Below are 16,980 nucleotides of genomic sequence, written 5' to 3'. Positions count from 1 at the left end.
TAAAGGCCAACATACCAAAAGCTTTCTTCACCACCTTATCCACATGAGATTCCACCTTCAGGGAACTATGCACCATTATTCCTAGATCACTCCGTTCTACTGCATTCTTCAATGCCCTACCATTTACCATGTATGTCCTATTTGGATTATTCCTACCAAAATGTAGCACCTCACACTGATCAGCATTAAACTCCATCTATATATATACCATCTCTAAGAATACTTCCATTAATTTACCCACCACTGACGTCAAACTGACAGGCCTATAATTGCTAGGTTTACTCTTAGAACCCTTTTTAAACAGTGGAAGCACATGAGCAATACGCCAATTCTCCAGCACCATTCCCGTTTCTAATGACATTTGAAATATTTCTGTCAGAGCCCCTGCTATTTCTACACTAACTTCCTTCAAGGTCCTAGGGAATACCTGGTCAGAACCCAGAGATTTATCCACTTTTATATTTCTTAAAAGCTCCAGTACTTCCTCTTCTTTAATCGTCATAGTTTCCATAACTTCCCTACTTGTTTCTCTTACCTTACACAATTCAATATCCTTCTCCTTAGTGAATACCGAAGAAAAGAAATTGTTCAACCCTTAGGATATTCTACAAATTCTCTCCCTTGAGGTCCAGTACTGGCCTGGTTTTCTCAATCCACTTTCATGTTAAAATCCCCAACGATTATCAAGACATTGTTCCTTCTGACATGCCTTTTCTATCTCCTGCTGTAATTTGTAATCCACATCCCGACTGTTGTTTGGAGGCCTGTATACAACTGCCGTTAGGGTACTTTTACCCTTGCTGTTTTTTTTAAACTCTACCCATAGAGACTCTACACCTTCTGATCCTATGTCATCCCTTTCTAATGATTTAATATTATTTCTTATAAACAGGGCCACACCAGCCCCTCTGCCTACTAGCCCATCTTTTTGATACACCGTATATCCTTGGACATTCAACTCCCAATGGCAGCCATCCTTTAGCCAAGTTTCAGAGATGGCCACAACGTCATACTTGCCAATCTGTAGCTGAATTTCAAGATCGTCCATTTTCTATCTCATGGTGTGTGCATTCAAATAAATACTTTCAGTCCAGTATTTGTTGCTATCTGTTGTAAATCATCCCATTGGCTGCGATTATGCCTCATCTCCCACTTCTACTTCCCATCATCTCTGTTGCAAGCTATCTTTGATTTATTTCTGTTTTCCCCTTCCTCAGCCCTATCACTCTAGTTCCCATCCCCCTGCCAAATCCATTTAAACCCTCCCTAACGGCTCTATTAAAACTGCCTTTTAGGATATTGGACCCCTTTGGGCTCAAGTGTAACCCATCCTTTGTCTGCAAGTCGTACCTCCTCCAGAAGAGGCCCCTGTGATCCAGGAACCCAAAGCCCTACCCCCTCCACCAGTCTCTCAGCCATTAGCCATGCATTAATATACCTGATCATGCTATCCTTGTAGGCAGCAATCCTGAAATTATTACCCTGCAGGTCCTGCCTTTCAGCTTCCAACCCAACTTCCTAAATTCCCTCTCCAGGACCTCCTCCCTTTTTCTACATATGTCATTCATACCAACGTATACCAAGTCTTCTGGCTCTTCATCCTCTCCCTTCAGAATACTCTGCACCCGATCCGAGACATCCCATACCCTGGACCTGGGAGGCAACACATCATGCGGGTATCTCTATCAGGCTGACAGAACCTCCTGTCTGTTTCCCTATGACTACTACATTCCTCATCTTCCTCTTTCCCTTCTGCACACAGAACCAGACTGAGTGCCAGAGACCCAATCGCCAAGGTCGTACTCTGTCAGGTCACCCCCCTCAACAGATCCAAAACAAGATAACGATTACTGAGAGGGATGGCCACGGGGTGCTCTCTACTACCTGAGCTTTTCTCTTCCCTACCCTGGCAGTCACCCACTTGTCTAACTCCTGCAGCCTTGGGGTAACTAACTCCCTGTAACTCTTATCTATTTCCTGCTCACTTTCCCTAATAAGCGGTAGGTCATCAAGCCGCAGCTCCAGATCCTTAACACGGTCTTTCAGGAGCTGCATCTCGGTGCACCTGGCACAGATATGGCTATCTGGGAGACTGGAATATTCCCAGGATTCCCAAATCTGACACCTAGAGCCAAGTACTAACCCTACAGACATGCTCTCTATTCCTCAAAAAATGCAAGGAAAAATGTAGTCCACTTACCCACTTTCCTTGCCAAAGCCTAAATGAACCAAAGCCCTACCACTCTGACTCAGACCACTCCATCGATGACCACTCCACTAGGCAGTGTCTTCCTTTTATGCCTGAACCTTCCCTGCTCTCCAACACATGATTGGTGCTTTGGTTATAGCCGAGTTCCCACGAAGCTTTCCCCTTTTAAACTTCGCTCCTGGACCTGTGCGTTGCCTCCTCTCTCGTAGCTCTCTAACTCGATTGGTGCGCCGGTTCAAACAGGAATTTCAACTGCTCTTTTAATGTAAATTGTGCTTCAGTTAGTTGTTTTTGAATGCTTTCTTGTAAGAATTCCACAAACTAAACAATCCCTCAGTGCATCATTAAGTCCGTCATTGAAATAACAATGCTCAGACATTTTCTTCAATTCAGCCATTTATGTTGAAATAGACTCCCTTTCCTTCTGATTCTGATTATGAAACCTAAAGCATTCTGGAATCAACAATTATTTCAGTTCTAAATGTTCCTGCATTTCTTTCATGACATCAGTAAAGCTCACTTCAGTTGGTTTGGTTGGAGCAGTCCAACTTCTAAACTATATGCCTTTAAATCCAATGCACTCAGCAAAATTGGTGCTTGTTTCTCATTAGCTATTCCATTTGCTTTAAAACACTCTTCAATATACAAAATCCAGCTATCGCTTCTGCAATCCAATGTAGCCAACCATATCTGCTTTATTTATTTATGATTATTATCACCCAGTACTCACTGTTTATGAATCCATGAATTGTCCATTTCTTGCCTTTATATATAAAAAAATTGAACATCTTCTCTGCCCGAAGCACATGCTTCACTGTTTTTTTAAAACTCTACTGTTTTCTCATGCTGCAGTTATTTTTAAAATTCAAACATTTCACTGCGCTTCAACAGGAAGCAATCTTGGGTTTGTTTAAAACTTCCTTGTCACCGTTATGTTTTGTAACTCCAAAACAAAATCTAACTGAAAGGAAAATAAGACAGCCAGCAGATGTGAGCTGAGTCTTCTTTTAAATTCTAAGCGAGGCACCACGTATGACACGGTGGGTGACGAGGTATGCCATTCACGTATTTCGCACTTATAACCATAACAAATTATTTAAATAGCAATGAATGCTTAATCAAACAATATTACTCAAACATTACTGATATACTAAATACACAATATGACCCTCTGCCTTTGCCCAATGATGGAGATACTGACACAGTTTCCAATACAACTAAATAGCTCACAGAGCTACTTCAGAAGAGACAGCTTTGGGTTTGAAGCCACAGGACAGAATACACTAAATGAATGGTTTTCTTTTATGAAGGGCACTACTGAACCAGACAGGTTTTATGACAATCTTGTGGTTTTGCAGTGATCAGTACAGATTAATTTACTGAAGTGAAATTTCCCAGATTTCATGATGGAATTTTGATCATCTCCACACTGTCAGCCCTTGCCCCTGGATTACTATTCCAAATACCTCTGCTTCACTATTACCCAGTTTCCAAGCTCCACATATTAAACTGCAATGATCATTTCATTGAGAGGTTCCGTAGTGGCTCAAGGTGCAATACACTGACTGGGTCAAGGTGATGTTTACTATTCATTATAGGTTCCTACAATCCACAAGGTGGGCTGGCTGGTTTCATTCATCACAGATGAGACTGTACATGAAGTTTGATGTACTTCAAACATCATTTGGCTACAACATGCTTTAAGAATCTTTAAAAGGTGCTATAGAAATGAATCATTCTATCTGCTTTTTAGCCAGACTCTTAGGACAAAAACCAAATTCTTTCCTGCAGAAGGGTTTCAGCCCAAAACATCAGCTGTTTATTCATTTCCGCAAAAGCTGTCTGACCTGCTGAATTGCTCCAGCACTTTTTCAAACTTCGAAGTACATTTATTATCAAAGTATGTATACATTATACAACCTTGAGATTCGTCTCCTTACAGGCAGCCACGAAACAAAGAATCCCAAAAGAGCCCATAAAAAAGACCGTCAATCACCCAAATTGCAGAAAAAAAACAAATCATGCAAACAATGAAAATAAGCAAATAGCATTCAGAATGAAAGTGAGACCACAGATGCAAAGCCAGGCATCACTGCACCCGGAACAGGCCATAGCATTTCTCTGGATTTCCAGAATATGGAGAATCTCGTGTTTCTAACTTCTTTCCACTCTGGTTGCATGGGTTCTGAGCTGGTTTATGTGGCTGATACAGGAATCTCTGACTTTTCCACAGACAAGGCAGGAGGTGCCTAATGGGGCAGACAGGCAAGTTGCTTGCACTTCCCCCCCCCCCCCCACACCCCCATTCACACAAGGTATCTGTGTGCTCCGAATGCTGCAGTTCAGGTTCTCACCATCATCCCAAGTATTCCTCTTCCTCTGGGGATGCTACACTCTTTCTTTCAAGGTTTGAGCACATCTTTGAATAATTTCCCCTGCCCGCTAAATATTCTCATCCCAAGAGAGCTCAGGGTAGCATGTCTGTTTCAGGATTCTAGTGCTATCTACATTAAACCTGTATTATCTGCTGCAAGATCTTTAATAATTTGAAGTCCCATAAAACTTTCCATTTCAAACTATCAACCTTACAATATCAGCAAATGATTTTGTTAATACCTCAGTATCAAAGTAATTTTTTTTTAAATCTTTTTTTTTTAAAAACACAAACTAGGACCAGAAGTTCACAATGTCTTGCTTCACATACTCTGAGCAGGACCTATTTCCCCTTTTATCATTCAGCTTTCTATGACACTACTACATTTCCCCTCGTGCACTTTGCTGGACTAATTCCAACCAGGCTTGTGTGTAACGCCATTGTCAAATCCTTTCTGAACATCCATATTCACCAACTGCTCTGCATTCATCTCAAAATCAGAGATCTTTAAAAGGGAAGACAAAGGTCTAGAATTTGCAGCTGTACAGCATTTGCTCCATTACTGTGAAACTTCCTGGCATCCTCACCCATGCAGATAAACAAAGGTGTCAATGATGGCCTGTTCCTCCATGATGCAATGTTAAAGCCTTTGCAGATGCAATCTGCACAGAATCAGAGATCTGACATGAATTTCAGTTGTTACACAATACTCTCACCATATAATAATACTGTTGAGGTTCACTGAAGCCTTAAAGATATTGCTGTAACAATGTGCTACACACAGCGCTGAAATAACGACACGCAGTCGGTAAGTCGTTTCGAGACTAGTTTATTCAAACTTCGCAGCGCTGGCATTTAATCCCTAGCGCCTGCCCTCTCCGGGCGGAAATGACATCAGAGGTGCATTCCCAAAGTCTCCCCCCGCGCGCTGGCTATTTGTGAGCCAATTCGCCTGCGCAGAAAGTGGGTCGTCACATTTCCATCTTTTTTGTGATTTCCCATTCTTAAAATTCAACAGTTTTTAAAACAATGCATTTTACATTTACAAACTGAGCTTCAGCCAACTTACTCAGAATCTTTATGTAAAATGTTTTAAAACTAAACCTTGAAATTATTGCTTTTTGCTTCCTGCTTTGCAGCCTGCGAGAATTCTTCAATTCAATTGGCCGCTTAACTTGTGACATTCTTTGCTGCTGAACACTATGTGGGGGGGAGGGCAGTAAGCAGTACCCTTACTTGAGGCACGAGACCTGACCGACTGTTGTTAGAGCGGGCACTTCCAAAATAAAAGGATGAGGCACTGGAACAGAAAGAACCATAGCTCTGCAGGTGAAGAGCACTCATCATCACAATGCATCTTAAACTCAGCAATATCATCCGACCTTACCAACCAAACCATATCACTACCATCATTCCATCCATGTTAACTCTCTACCATCATCAACATCCAATAGGCATTCCCAGTTTGTGTTTATATTTTATTTTAATGTAGCCCTGTTAATGATAGATAAATACATATAGCACTATACGAGTCTTATGCCAGTGAAGCCTTGAATTCTAAACCTGCTAAGAAACAAAAACTACAGAAGTTGGTTCAATACAATGTTACATACCTGGAGTATGGTTTATTATATTCCCATCAGATCAGCAACGCCTCCATGCGTCTTATTTGTAATACTGTACTGTCTAATGAAGCCATGAAACCATCAAGATTGCAGGAACACTTCTGTAAAAGACACCCTGAAAAGGCTACTTATAGTATTTCTCAGTTCCACAAGATGAAAGAAGCATTTGAAAGGCGTTGCACACTTATCACTTGCCAAGAAAGCTAAAAATGGTCTTGATAGTGGTCCCACTGCTCCTTATAACACTTCCAAAATATTAGTAAGTGGGAAAACCTCATATAATTGCACTTAAATTCATCATCATGAAGTGTTTCGAGAGGCTTGTCATGAGGCATATCAAGACCCTGCTGCCCCCCTCACTGGACCCCCTGCAGTTTACGTACTGTCCCAACTGCTCAACCGATGATGCCATTACCACCACCCTCCACCTGGCCCTAACCCACCTGGACAAAAAAGACACACACGTTCAGATGCTGTTCAAAGACTTCAGTTCAGCATTCAACACAATCATCCCTCAGAATCTCACTGGAAGGCTGATCCTACTGGGCCTGAACACCTCCCTCTGCAACTGGATCCTAGACTTCCTGACTGGGAGACCTCAAGTCAGTCTGGATCAGGAGCAGCATCTCCAACACCATCACACTGAGCACAGGAGCCCCCCCAGGGCTGCGTGCTCAGTCCACTGCTGTTCACTCTGCTGACCCATGACTGTGCTGCAACACACAGCTCGAACCACATCATCAAGTTCGTTGATGACACAACCGTGGTGAGTCTCATTAGCAAGAACGACGAGTCAGCTTACAGAGAGGAGGTGCAGTGGCTAACAGACTGGTGCAGAGCCAACAACCTGTCTCTGAATGTGAACAAAACAAAAGAGATGCTTGCTGACTTCAAGAGGGCACGAAGCAACCACTTCCCACTGAACATTGACGGCTTCTCAGTAGAGATCGTTAACAGCACCACATTTCTTGGTGTTCACCTGGCGCAGAATCTCACCTGGTCCCTCAACACCAGCTCCATTGCAAAGAAAGCCCAGCAGCATCTCTACTTTCTGCAAAGGCTGAGGAAAGTCCATCTCCTATCCCCCATCCTCATCACATTCTACAGGGGTTGTATTGAGAGCATCCTGAGCAGCTGCATCACTGCCTGGTTCGGAAATTGCACCATCTCGGATCGCAAGACACTGCAGCGGATAGTGAGGTCAACTGAGAAGATCTCTCTTCCCGCCAACACGGACCTTTACACTACACGCTGCATCCACAAAGGAAACAGCATTATGAAGGACCCCATGCACCCCTCATACAATCTCTTCTCCCTCCTGCCATCTGGGAAAAGGCTCCGAATTATTCGGGCTCTCACGACCAGACTATGTAACAGTTTCTTCCCCCAAACTATCAGACTCCATAATACCCAGAGCCTGGAATGACACCTTGCCCTACTGTCCTGTTTATTATTTATTGTAATGCCTGCACTGTTTTTGTGCACTTTGTGCAGTCCTGTGTAGGTCTGTAGTCTAGTGTAGCTTTCTCTGTTTTTTTTAAAAATGTAGTTCAGTCTAGTTTTTGTACTGTGTCATGTAACACCATGGTCTTGAAAAACGTTGTCTCATTTTTACTATGTACTGTACCAGCAGTTATGGTCGAAATGACAATAAAAGTGACTTGACTTGAATTGGTGAAAGATTAATAATGTCTGCTGTATCAGAAGTGCTCATCATTGTTCTCAAAATGGATACCAGTATCTTAAAATCAATGCCTCTGAGTAACAACTCTGTAGCTTGTCGTATTGACAAAATGAGTGAAGACATCAAGTATCAGCTATGCACAGAGCTACAAAAAGCAGAATTTGGGATACAACCAGATGAAAGTCTTGACTGTTTACTCTTTTTCCATAGATACTGTCTGGCCTTCTGAGTTACTCCAGCATTTTGAGTGTGTTAACTGGATACATCAGCTGTGCAAGAAAACAGGCATTGCTAATGGCTTATGTACGGTTTATCAAAAATGGAAAAGTTTATGAAGAGATTCTCTTTTGTAAAAAGTTATAAACAAATATCAACAGAGAATCAATCTACAACAAGGTTAAAATGTATAATTAAGGATAAAAGTATTCTGATTAGGAACATGATTTCTTGTGCAACAGATGGAGCACCATATACGACAGGTCACCATGCACTTTTGAAAAAAGAAATTCCAAGTCTGTTTGCAATCCATTGTGTAAATTCATCATCAACATCTCGCAGCCAGCAACTTTTTCCAAGCATGACTTTTAAAATACTTGCTATCAATAAAATTAAAGTTCATCCATTAAAGAGAAGAATATTTCCCCAGTTATGCCAAGATAATGATGAAGAGTTTGAATGCTTGCTTCTTCATACTGAAGTGCATTGGCTGTCAAGAGGCTGGGCTTAAAATGTTTCTTTGATTTCCATCCTCCTACCTTGCAAAAAGAGGCTTCATTGCAGTTAACTACATACTCACGAAAAACAGAAACCACTTGAACATTCTTATGCATGGGGACTCAAGGCTTTTGCTATTACAACTTGAACAAGATATTTCAAATCTCGTTAAACCCATCAAGCTCAAGGATCATATTGATATCAAAGCTGCTATATAATGCACAGGTACTCTGTAAGCTAGGTTTAACGGTAAATAAAAATTTAATGCAGAATAATTTTTCTCATGTTAGCATATATTTGCAGTGTCACTGGTTAATCTGTTCCATACCTTGCAATATTTAATATTATTGCACTTTGTTATTTATGTGTAATTCACCCACAGATTTTATCCTTACCTTCACAAGTTATTGTGTGTAATATGTATTATGTGTACAACTGTGCTTTACACCCTGGTTTGGAGAAACATTGTTTCATTTCTATATACATTATGTGGTTATATATGTTGCATACACGTATATAGTTAAATGACAATACACTTGACTTCACTGCTGACTAGAAAATTGGGGGCATATTTGTCCATCATGATCCTTGTCACGATGAATAGGGATGGCAAAAGACATCTTTACGAGAATGAAGAATATACTGACCAACACTAAACTAGGCATGACAACCCCCCTCAGAGTACTGAAATGTTACGTTTGACCAGTTATGTTATATGGTTCAGAATGTTGGATAATATCTAGTAACATAAGGAAACAAATTGAAGCAGCAGAGATGTGGTTTTTGAGGAGGATGCAAAGAATATCATGGATGAAACGAATATCTAACGAGGATGTCATGAACAGAGCAAGCACAAAAAGAGAAATAATGTATTAAATCATGAAAAGGCAACGTAACTTCATTGTACATGTGATTAGGAAAGAGAAGTTGGAATGCATGGTAATTATGGGAAAGATAGAAGAGAAGAAAGCAAGAGGAAGGCAAAGACAAATGATGATGGAGACAGCAGCCAGAGAACTGGAAATGAATACCAATGAATTGATCCACTTGACCTGAAACAGGAGTGTGTGGGCCGTGGCAGTCAAAGCTCAAACTGGGCACAGCACCTGATGATGATGATACTTGTCAACTCACTATGGATGGTCCCAAGCCCAGATGCACAAAGAGAAAGCAGGGCATGGAGCTAGCAACCCCATCCCATAACTGCAGAAACATCAACAGAAGCTCCTAATACCTCATCCTTGAGAAAGGAAGGATCTATCATGGGCTACACTTAGGGATAACTTAAAAGACCGGCCTAGGACAGAGAACTATGGCGAGCTGCCGTCTACAGCCTATGCCCCAGAAGGGGTGATGGGCTTAAGTAATGACCCTTCTCCTTGATTAAGCACAGCAGCCCTTGGTTAATCTACATCATTTCCAGTTAGACTTTTCAAATAGTTTGCTCAACTGTCATTAAATTAACCAGTTGGTAATTAGGTGGCTCGTGCTTTCTCGCTTCTGGAACTGTACTACAATGACCATTCTCTAGTCTCTATACGGTTAATAAAATATGGACCCCTCCATTATTTCTTCTCACAAGCTTCTAAGCAAATAACTTTATAAACTTTTGAAAACAGATGGAGCAGTTAAGCCACATCTATAGGTTGTGGAAATCTCTGTTACCCAACAGCACTAATGAGAAAGTTAAGCAGTCACTACATTGTTTTGTACAAGATGTTCACCCTTCAGATTAATTAACTTTGCAAAGCCACTAGACCTGATCGAGCAGTATAAAATGCTTACACAAAATCATGTAGCAAAGGAAGCCCTTTGGTGCCTCATGCATTTCTGCCAACTGCACATTCCAATTTTTCTCCCTCCCCTTTCTCACTACTAATGTTTTATCTTTGAATGTTTAACCAAATTTTGCTTCAATGCAACTTTTGAACCATTGTCCATCACCTCTCAATTGCACATAATTCCCAAATCCTCCAATTCTCCTGCAGATGGTTTTATAGTCCTCTGGTTACCAACCATACTTCAAATGACAACGGCATCTCTTTACTTAAAGAAAACTCTTCACAATTTTGAACACTAGACACTAGAATACTACAGCACAGTAAAGGCCCTTTGGCCCTAAATTAACATCCAAATTAAACCTCTTCTGCTTCAGTGATAGCAATCCCAGCATCTTCAGTCCATCCACATTAACTGGAGTTTGTTATCCATGAAACCCTTCCAATAAATGTCCCCTAGACACAGTAATTTATAAAGGATTTAGAATTACTTTACTTTTGCATCCTATAACCATTCAAAAACAATCTTTCCTTGTCTTTGTTACAAAGTTAAACATTCCTATCAACATAAACCTGCAAGATTTTTTATCAATTTCCCCTTTAAGTAAATAAGTTTTAAAAATTACACATTCAATGTGATAGCCTAGCACATCAGGCAGACAAGAAAGGAACTGCACATTAGTGCAGCCAACCTCAGCTACTCCCATCATACCCTGCGCTGAGATTGCTCTAAGCTGTTTCCATGGGAAACCAAAAGTCGTGACAACAACTGCAATTAAACACACAGATAATTATTGAATCATTGACGAGTGTAGCACCGACCATTCAGCCATCAGGTCTATGCAAGCTCCTTGAAAAAGCAGTTATTCTCACTCCCTAAAGATCTTACAATATGTTTCCCCCTTGAAATATATGAAAAATTATCCAATTGATAAGTTGAAAAAATGAAATTTCTCCAGTTTCATTTAAGTCTACAACTGAATTTATATCCTGCCAGGGATACAATCGTAGGTGATACAAGCAGGTAGATTAATGCAAGCAAATGAAGATGGGGTGCCATGGTTGATCTTACTGCTCCAGCTTTAAAAGTGAAGGGGGAAAAAAACTGATTAAATATTCAGTTGACTTATCTGCTTTCAGAATGCAGCACTCAGTCAGAAATACAATACAGGGAATCCAGGTGAGCAGCAGATCAGAGTGCTTATGAGGCACCACTCTAGGAAATTCACACTTGTTCACATAAGAAGATTAGTATTGGACAGCAGACAGCACATAATAAGTGCAAGTGAAACTGTGGAGGAAATAGCACCAAGAGGCAGAAGCACATCAGCTGAAATGTGTGTACTCCACTAGAAGAGGGCACGTGATGAAGGTTTACATTAAAGGTTGATGATGGCTGGCCACTCACCGGTTTCTCTTTCTTCTGTATTTTCATGGTCCAGTGTACAGACAGCCAGCTTAGTTTCTGTAATGATAAAGCCACAAGATATGTGTCAAACAGTAATGAAATTGTATGCATTTTAAAGATATATAATTATTTGTAAAGTCTCATGTTATTGGATATGATTTAAAATTCATATTCAAAATGGTATGCTTCACTAATCCATAATGCAAGCACATCTTGACAGCTGAATTGAATAAAAAATATTGACATAGCCATTTACAATACTTAACAATACATATTATGACTGCAGGAAATAAAGATTGAGAGCAGGAAGCATTTGCCAGACAACCATAGATATCTGAAGATCAATCAGATGGTGGCCAAGGATCACAGAACAGTGAATAAAATGAAATAAAGTGATGGGACATGCCGAAGAGTAGGAAACACATTGAGGAGCAGAATTAGTCTGCACTGAGAGGCTAGGGCTGAACAAGGGTGGTCAGTGTGGTCATAAGGAGACATCTTGTATGAATAAATTTAACTAATTTTTGTTTTACAGAGAAGGTGACCAAGTATGTCAATAGACAACAAACAATCTAATAGAGGTCAAGCGCACCTGTGGGAGGAAAGGTTGAACCCTGGTATCAGGACTACGAGTACAGGGGAGATGGCCAGTATTGAGTGCTGAAATAGAGGCCAGAGATGACTGATGGAGAGGGAGGAGGACAACAGACATTTGAAGAGAAATTGTTCTGGATAAGAACAAGTTCATCCTGTTAGATAAGTTTGTTAGTGGAAGGGAATTGATTGCATCTTTGTTCTAAAAATGCTTTAAGACTTTCCTAATGGAAGATGGTGGTGTATAAAAACTGGGCATCCATAGCGAAGATGGGGAAATCAGAAGCTGTTAAAATGAAGTAATGCTGGTACTCTCACAATATTTTAAGTATTTGGATGAACACTTGAAATGCAATGGTACAGAAGGCTGAGAAGTGAAAAACAGAATCAGTATTTAATGGCCTGCATGGGCAGGCAGGGTAGAATGTGACTTCATGACTAAATATTCAGTTAGAATTGAAGCTATAAGATTAATTGAAAATTCAAGCCTTTCTGGTACATACTATAGCACAACGGAAGAATCCAACAAGAGTAATTTGAAGAATACGATAAACCACTGCAACCCAAAATGTCCATCCAACTTCAGACATGTACTACCTTTCAGTTTATAGTCTTTCTGTAGCTTGTAATATGAGGAGGAATCATTCATCCATGCCGCTCTGCCTTCAGTATCCACACCATCACTCAGCTTTGTCTACTTTCTTGACCTATCTCCAAATCCTTTGATTTCCTTAAAAAATATTCACTGAAAACTGCTGACAACTCTTCAGGTAGTGAATTTCAAAGAATAACAACCTTCAAAGCAATGTGTCACTTCAGTCCTAACTGGCTAAGCCATTATTCCAAGACCATATTCCATTCTGAGAAAACAGTCTCTCAACATCCACTTCATGAAACTTTCTCAGAATTTTATACATCAAAGTGAGATCAGCTCTATGCAGGATTCAGCTACTCATTCTCTGGTCAAAGGACAGCCTCCTCATTCCAGAATTAATCCATAACCCTCAAAGCTGAGTACTTCTGAGCTATGCTAGGAGACCTAACTGCACACAATACTTTCCTAGCTTCATCCCAATGTCCTCTGCAGGTTCGCCAAGTTTGGCACCTAGAACTGCGGACAAAATTTCAACAGAATTCCAGTACCATGTCCAAACACGGATTATACATTACTTACTATCATTGTGTTAAGTTTTACACTGTACACCCATTTAGAAAACCATGGATTCTCCCAAGTCCTGTTTTTTACAGATACTAAAAAAACATGTACAATCAGAACAAAACTTGCTTGCTTTACATTCATACACTAATGCCATAAAAGGCAAGCAATTTAGGCACCTGCTTTCAATGCTTGCTGTACTTCTGTGTCAACCATTATCTTAACTTCAATTTATATTTTACTACTCTACCTGACAGCATCCCAGGGCAAGTACTCAGGATGTGTACGGCACAATTGACAGGTGTGCTTGCAGACATTTTTAATCTCTCCCTCTCCCAGTGTAATGTGCCCTCTTGCTACCATTGTTCCAGTACCTAAAAAGACCAAGGTAGCATGTATGAACAACTGCCATCCTGTCACATTCACCTCAATAATAAACAGATGCTTTGAGAGGCTGGTCAAGGACTACATCAGCAGCATGCTACCACCCAAACTGGATCCCCTACAATTCACCTACCGACATAAATGATACAGATGATACAATAGCCACTGATCTACACACCATCCTTACACTTCTGGAGAAGAAAGATGCTTATATGAGAATGCTGTTCTTGGACTACAGTTCATCATTCAACACCATAAATCCCTCCAGGCTTGACAAAAAGGTCAGAAACCTCAGCCTTCACCCTGCCTTGTGTAGCTGGATCCTGGACTTCCTGTCAGATCGCTGGCAGGTGGTAAGAGTGGGCTCCCTCACCTCTATCCATCTGACACTCAACACAGGAGCCTCCCAGGGCTGTGTACTAAGCCCCCTCCTTTACTCTCTGCATATCCATGACTGTGTCGCCACCCACAGCTTCAATCTGCTAATTACAGTGCCATGCAAAAGTCTGGGCACCCCTGGTCAAAATTTCTGTTGCTGTTAATAGTTAAGTGAGTAGAAGATGAACTGATCTCCAAAAGTCATAAAGTTAAAGATGAAACATTCTTTTCAACATTTTACAAATACTAAAAAACATGTACAATCAGAACAAAACTTGCTTGCTTTACATTCATACACTAATGCCATAAAAGGTTAGTGTATGATTTTTGTTTTGTACAATTTTAGAGTGAAAAAAAAGGAAAGGAGCACCATGCAAAAGTTTGGGCACCCCAAGAGATTTCAGCTCTCAGATAATTTTAACCAAGGTCTCAGACCTTAATTAGTTTGTTAGGGCTATGGCTTGTTCACAGTCATCATTAGGAAAGGCCAGGTGATGCAAATTTCAAAGCTTTATAAATACCCTGACTCCTCAAACCTTGTCCAAACAATCAGCAGCCATGGGCTCCTCTAAGCAGCTGCCTAGCTCTCTGAAAATTAAAATAAATGATGCCCACAAAGCAGAAGGCTATAAGATAGCAAAGCGTTTTCAGCTAGCTGTTTCCTCAGTTCATAATGTAACTAAAAAATGGCAGTTAACAGGAACAGTGCAGGTCAAGTTGAGGTCTGGAAGACCAAGAGAACTGCTCGTAGGATTGCTAGAAAGGCAAATCAAAACCCCCGTTTGACTGCAAAAGACCTTCAGGAAGATTTAGCAGACTCTGGAGTGGTGGTGCACTGTTCTACTGTGCAGCAACACCAGCACAAATATGACCTTCATGGAAGAGTCATCAGAAGAAAACCTTTCCTGTGTCCTCACCACAAAATTCAGCATCAGAAGTTTGCAAAGGAACATCTAAACAAGCCTGATGTATTTTAGAAACAAGTCCTGTAGACTGACAAAGTTAAAATAGAACTTTTTGGCCACAATGAGCAAATGTATGTTTGGAGAAAAAAGGGTGCAGAATTTCATGAAAAGAACACCTCTCCAACTGTTAAGCACAGGTGTGGATTGATCATGCTTTGGGCTTGAGTTGCAGCCAGTGGCACGGGGAACATTTCACTGCTAGAGGGAAGAACAAACTCAATTAAATACTAGCAAATTCTGGAAGCAAACATCACACTGTCTGTAATAAAGCTGAAGATGAAAAGAGGATGGCTTCTACAACAGGATAATGATCCTAAACACACCTCAAAATCCACAATGGACTATCTCAAGGGGAGCAAGCTGAAAGTTTTGCCATGGCCCTCACAGTACCCCGACCTAAACATCATAGAAAATCTGTGGGTAGACCTCAAAAGAGCACTGCATGCAAGACGGCCCAATAATCTCACAGAACTAGAAGCCTTTTGCAGGGAAGAATGGGTGAAAATCCCCCAAACAAGAATTGAAAGACTCTTAGCTGGCTACAGAAAGTGTTTACAAGCTGTGAGACTTGCCAAAGGGGGTGTTACTAAGTACTGACCATGCAGGGTGCCCAAACTTTTGCTTCGGGCCCTTTTCCTTTTTTATTATTTTGAAACTGTAAAAGATGGAAATAAAAAAGTAATCTTGCTTAAAATATTAAAGAAATGTGTCTTCTTTAACTTTATGCCTTTTGGATATCAGATCATTTTTTACTCACTTAGCTATTCACAGTAACAGAAATTTTGACCAGGGGGTTCCCAAATTTTTGCATGCCACTGTAAATTTGCTGACAACACAACACTGATGGGCTTAATCTCAAAAAATATTGAGGCAGCCTACAGAGAAGAGGTCATCACTCTGACAGTCGTGTCAAGCAAATAACCTCTCCCTCAATGTCGAAAAAAAACAAAGGAGCTGGTTGTGGATCACAGGAGGAATGGAGACAGGCTAACCCCTATTGACATCAATGGATCAGGGGTTGAGAGGGTAAACTGCTTTAAGTTCCTCAGTATAAACATCACCAAGGATCTCACGTCTTTTTCACCTCAGGCAGATGAAGAAGTTTGGTATGGACCTTCAAATCCCAAGAACTTTCTACAGGGGCACAACTGAGAACATCCTGACTGGATGTATCACTGCCCGGTATGGGAACTGTACTTCCCTCAATCGCAGGACTCCACAGAGAGTGGTGCGGACAGCCCAGCGCATCTGTTGATGTGAACTTCCCGCTATTCAGGACATTTATACAGACAGGTGTGTAAAAAGGGCCCGAAGGATCATTGGGGACCCAAGTCACCCCAACCACAAACTGTTCTAGCTGCTACCACCCAGGAAACAGTAACACAGCATAAAAGCCAGGACCCACATTCTCCAGGTCAGCTTCTTCCACCAGGCCATCAGACTAATTAATTTATGCTGACACAAATGTACTTCTATGTTATACTGACTGTCCTATTGTACATACCATTAATTATAAATTACTATAAATTGCACATGTAAACGAAGACATAACGTAAAGATTTTTACTCCTCGTGTATATGAAAGATGTAAGTAATAAAGTCAATTCAACTGAAAGATCACACCAAGTGGGCGTACAACCAGTGTGCAAAACACAACAAATACAAAAAGGAAATGGTAATAATAAATAAATATCAAGAACATGAGATGGAGA

The 16,980-nt window shown here is 40.7% G+C and overlaps 1 protein-coding gene across 2 annotated transcripts in view; it reads right to left on the bottom strand.

The window, feature by feature from the left end:
* The window catches only part of chd6 (chromodomain helicase DNA binding protein 6), a 350,247-nt gene that overhangs the window by 305,187 nt on the left and 28,080 nt on the right, over positions 1-16,980 (bottom strand). For both annotated transcript variants that reach the window (XM_073062265.1, XM_073062264.1), the window contains one exon: positions 11,793-11,849. In XM_073062265.1, coding sequence (XP_072918366.1) covers positions 11,793-11,819 — 27 coding nt within the window. In that variant the 5' untranslated portion in view covers positions 11,820-11,849. The remainder of the gene's footprint in view (positions 1-11,792; positions 11,850-16,980) is intronic.

The sequence above is a fragment of the Hemitrygon akajei genome, chromosome 11 (genome assembly GCF_048418815.1).
Source record: "Hemitrygon akajei chromosome 11, sHemAka1.3, whole genome shotgun sequence".
In the NCBI taxonomy this organism is placed as follows: domain Eukaryota; kingdom Metazoa; phylum Chordata; class Chondrichthyes; order Myliobatiformes; family Dasyatidae; genus Hemitrygon; species Hemitrygon akajei.
The sequence above is the reverse complement of the archived record's forward strand: the minus strand, read 5'-3'. Positions and strand labels throughout refer to the sequence as shown.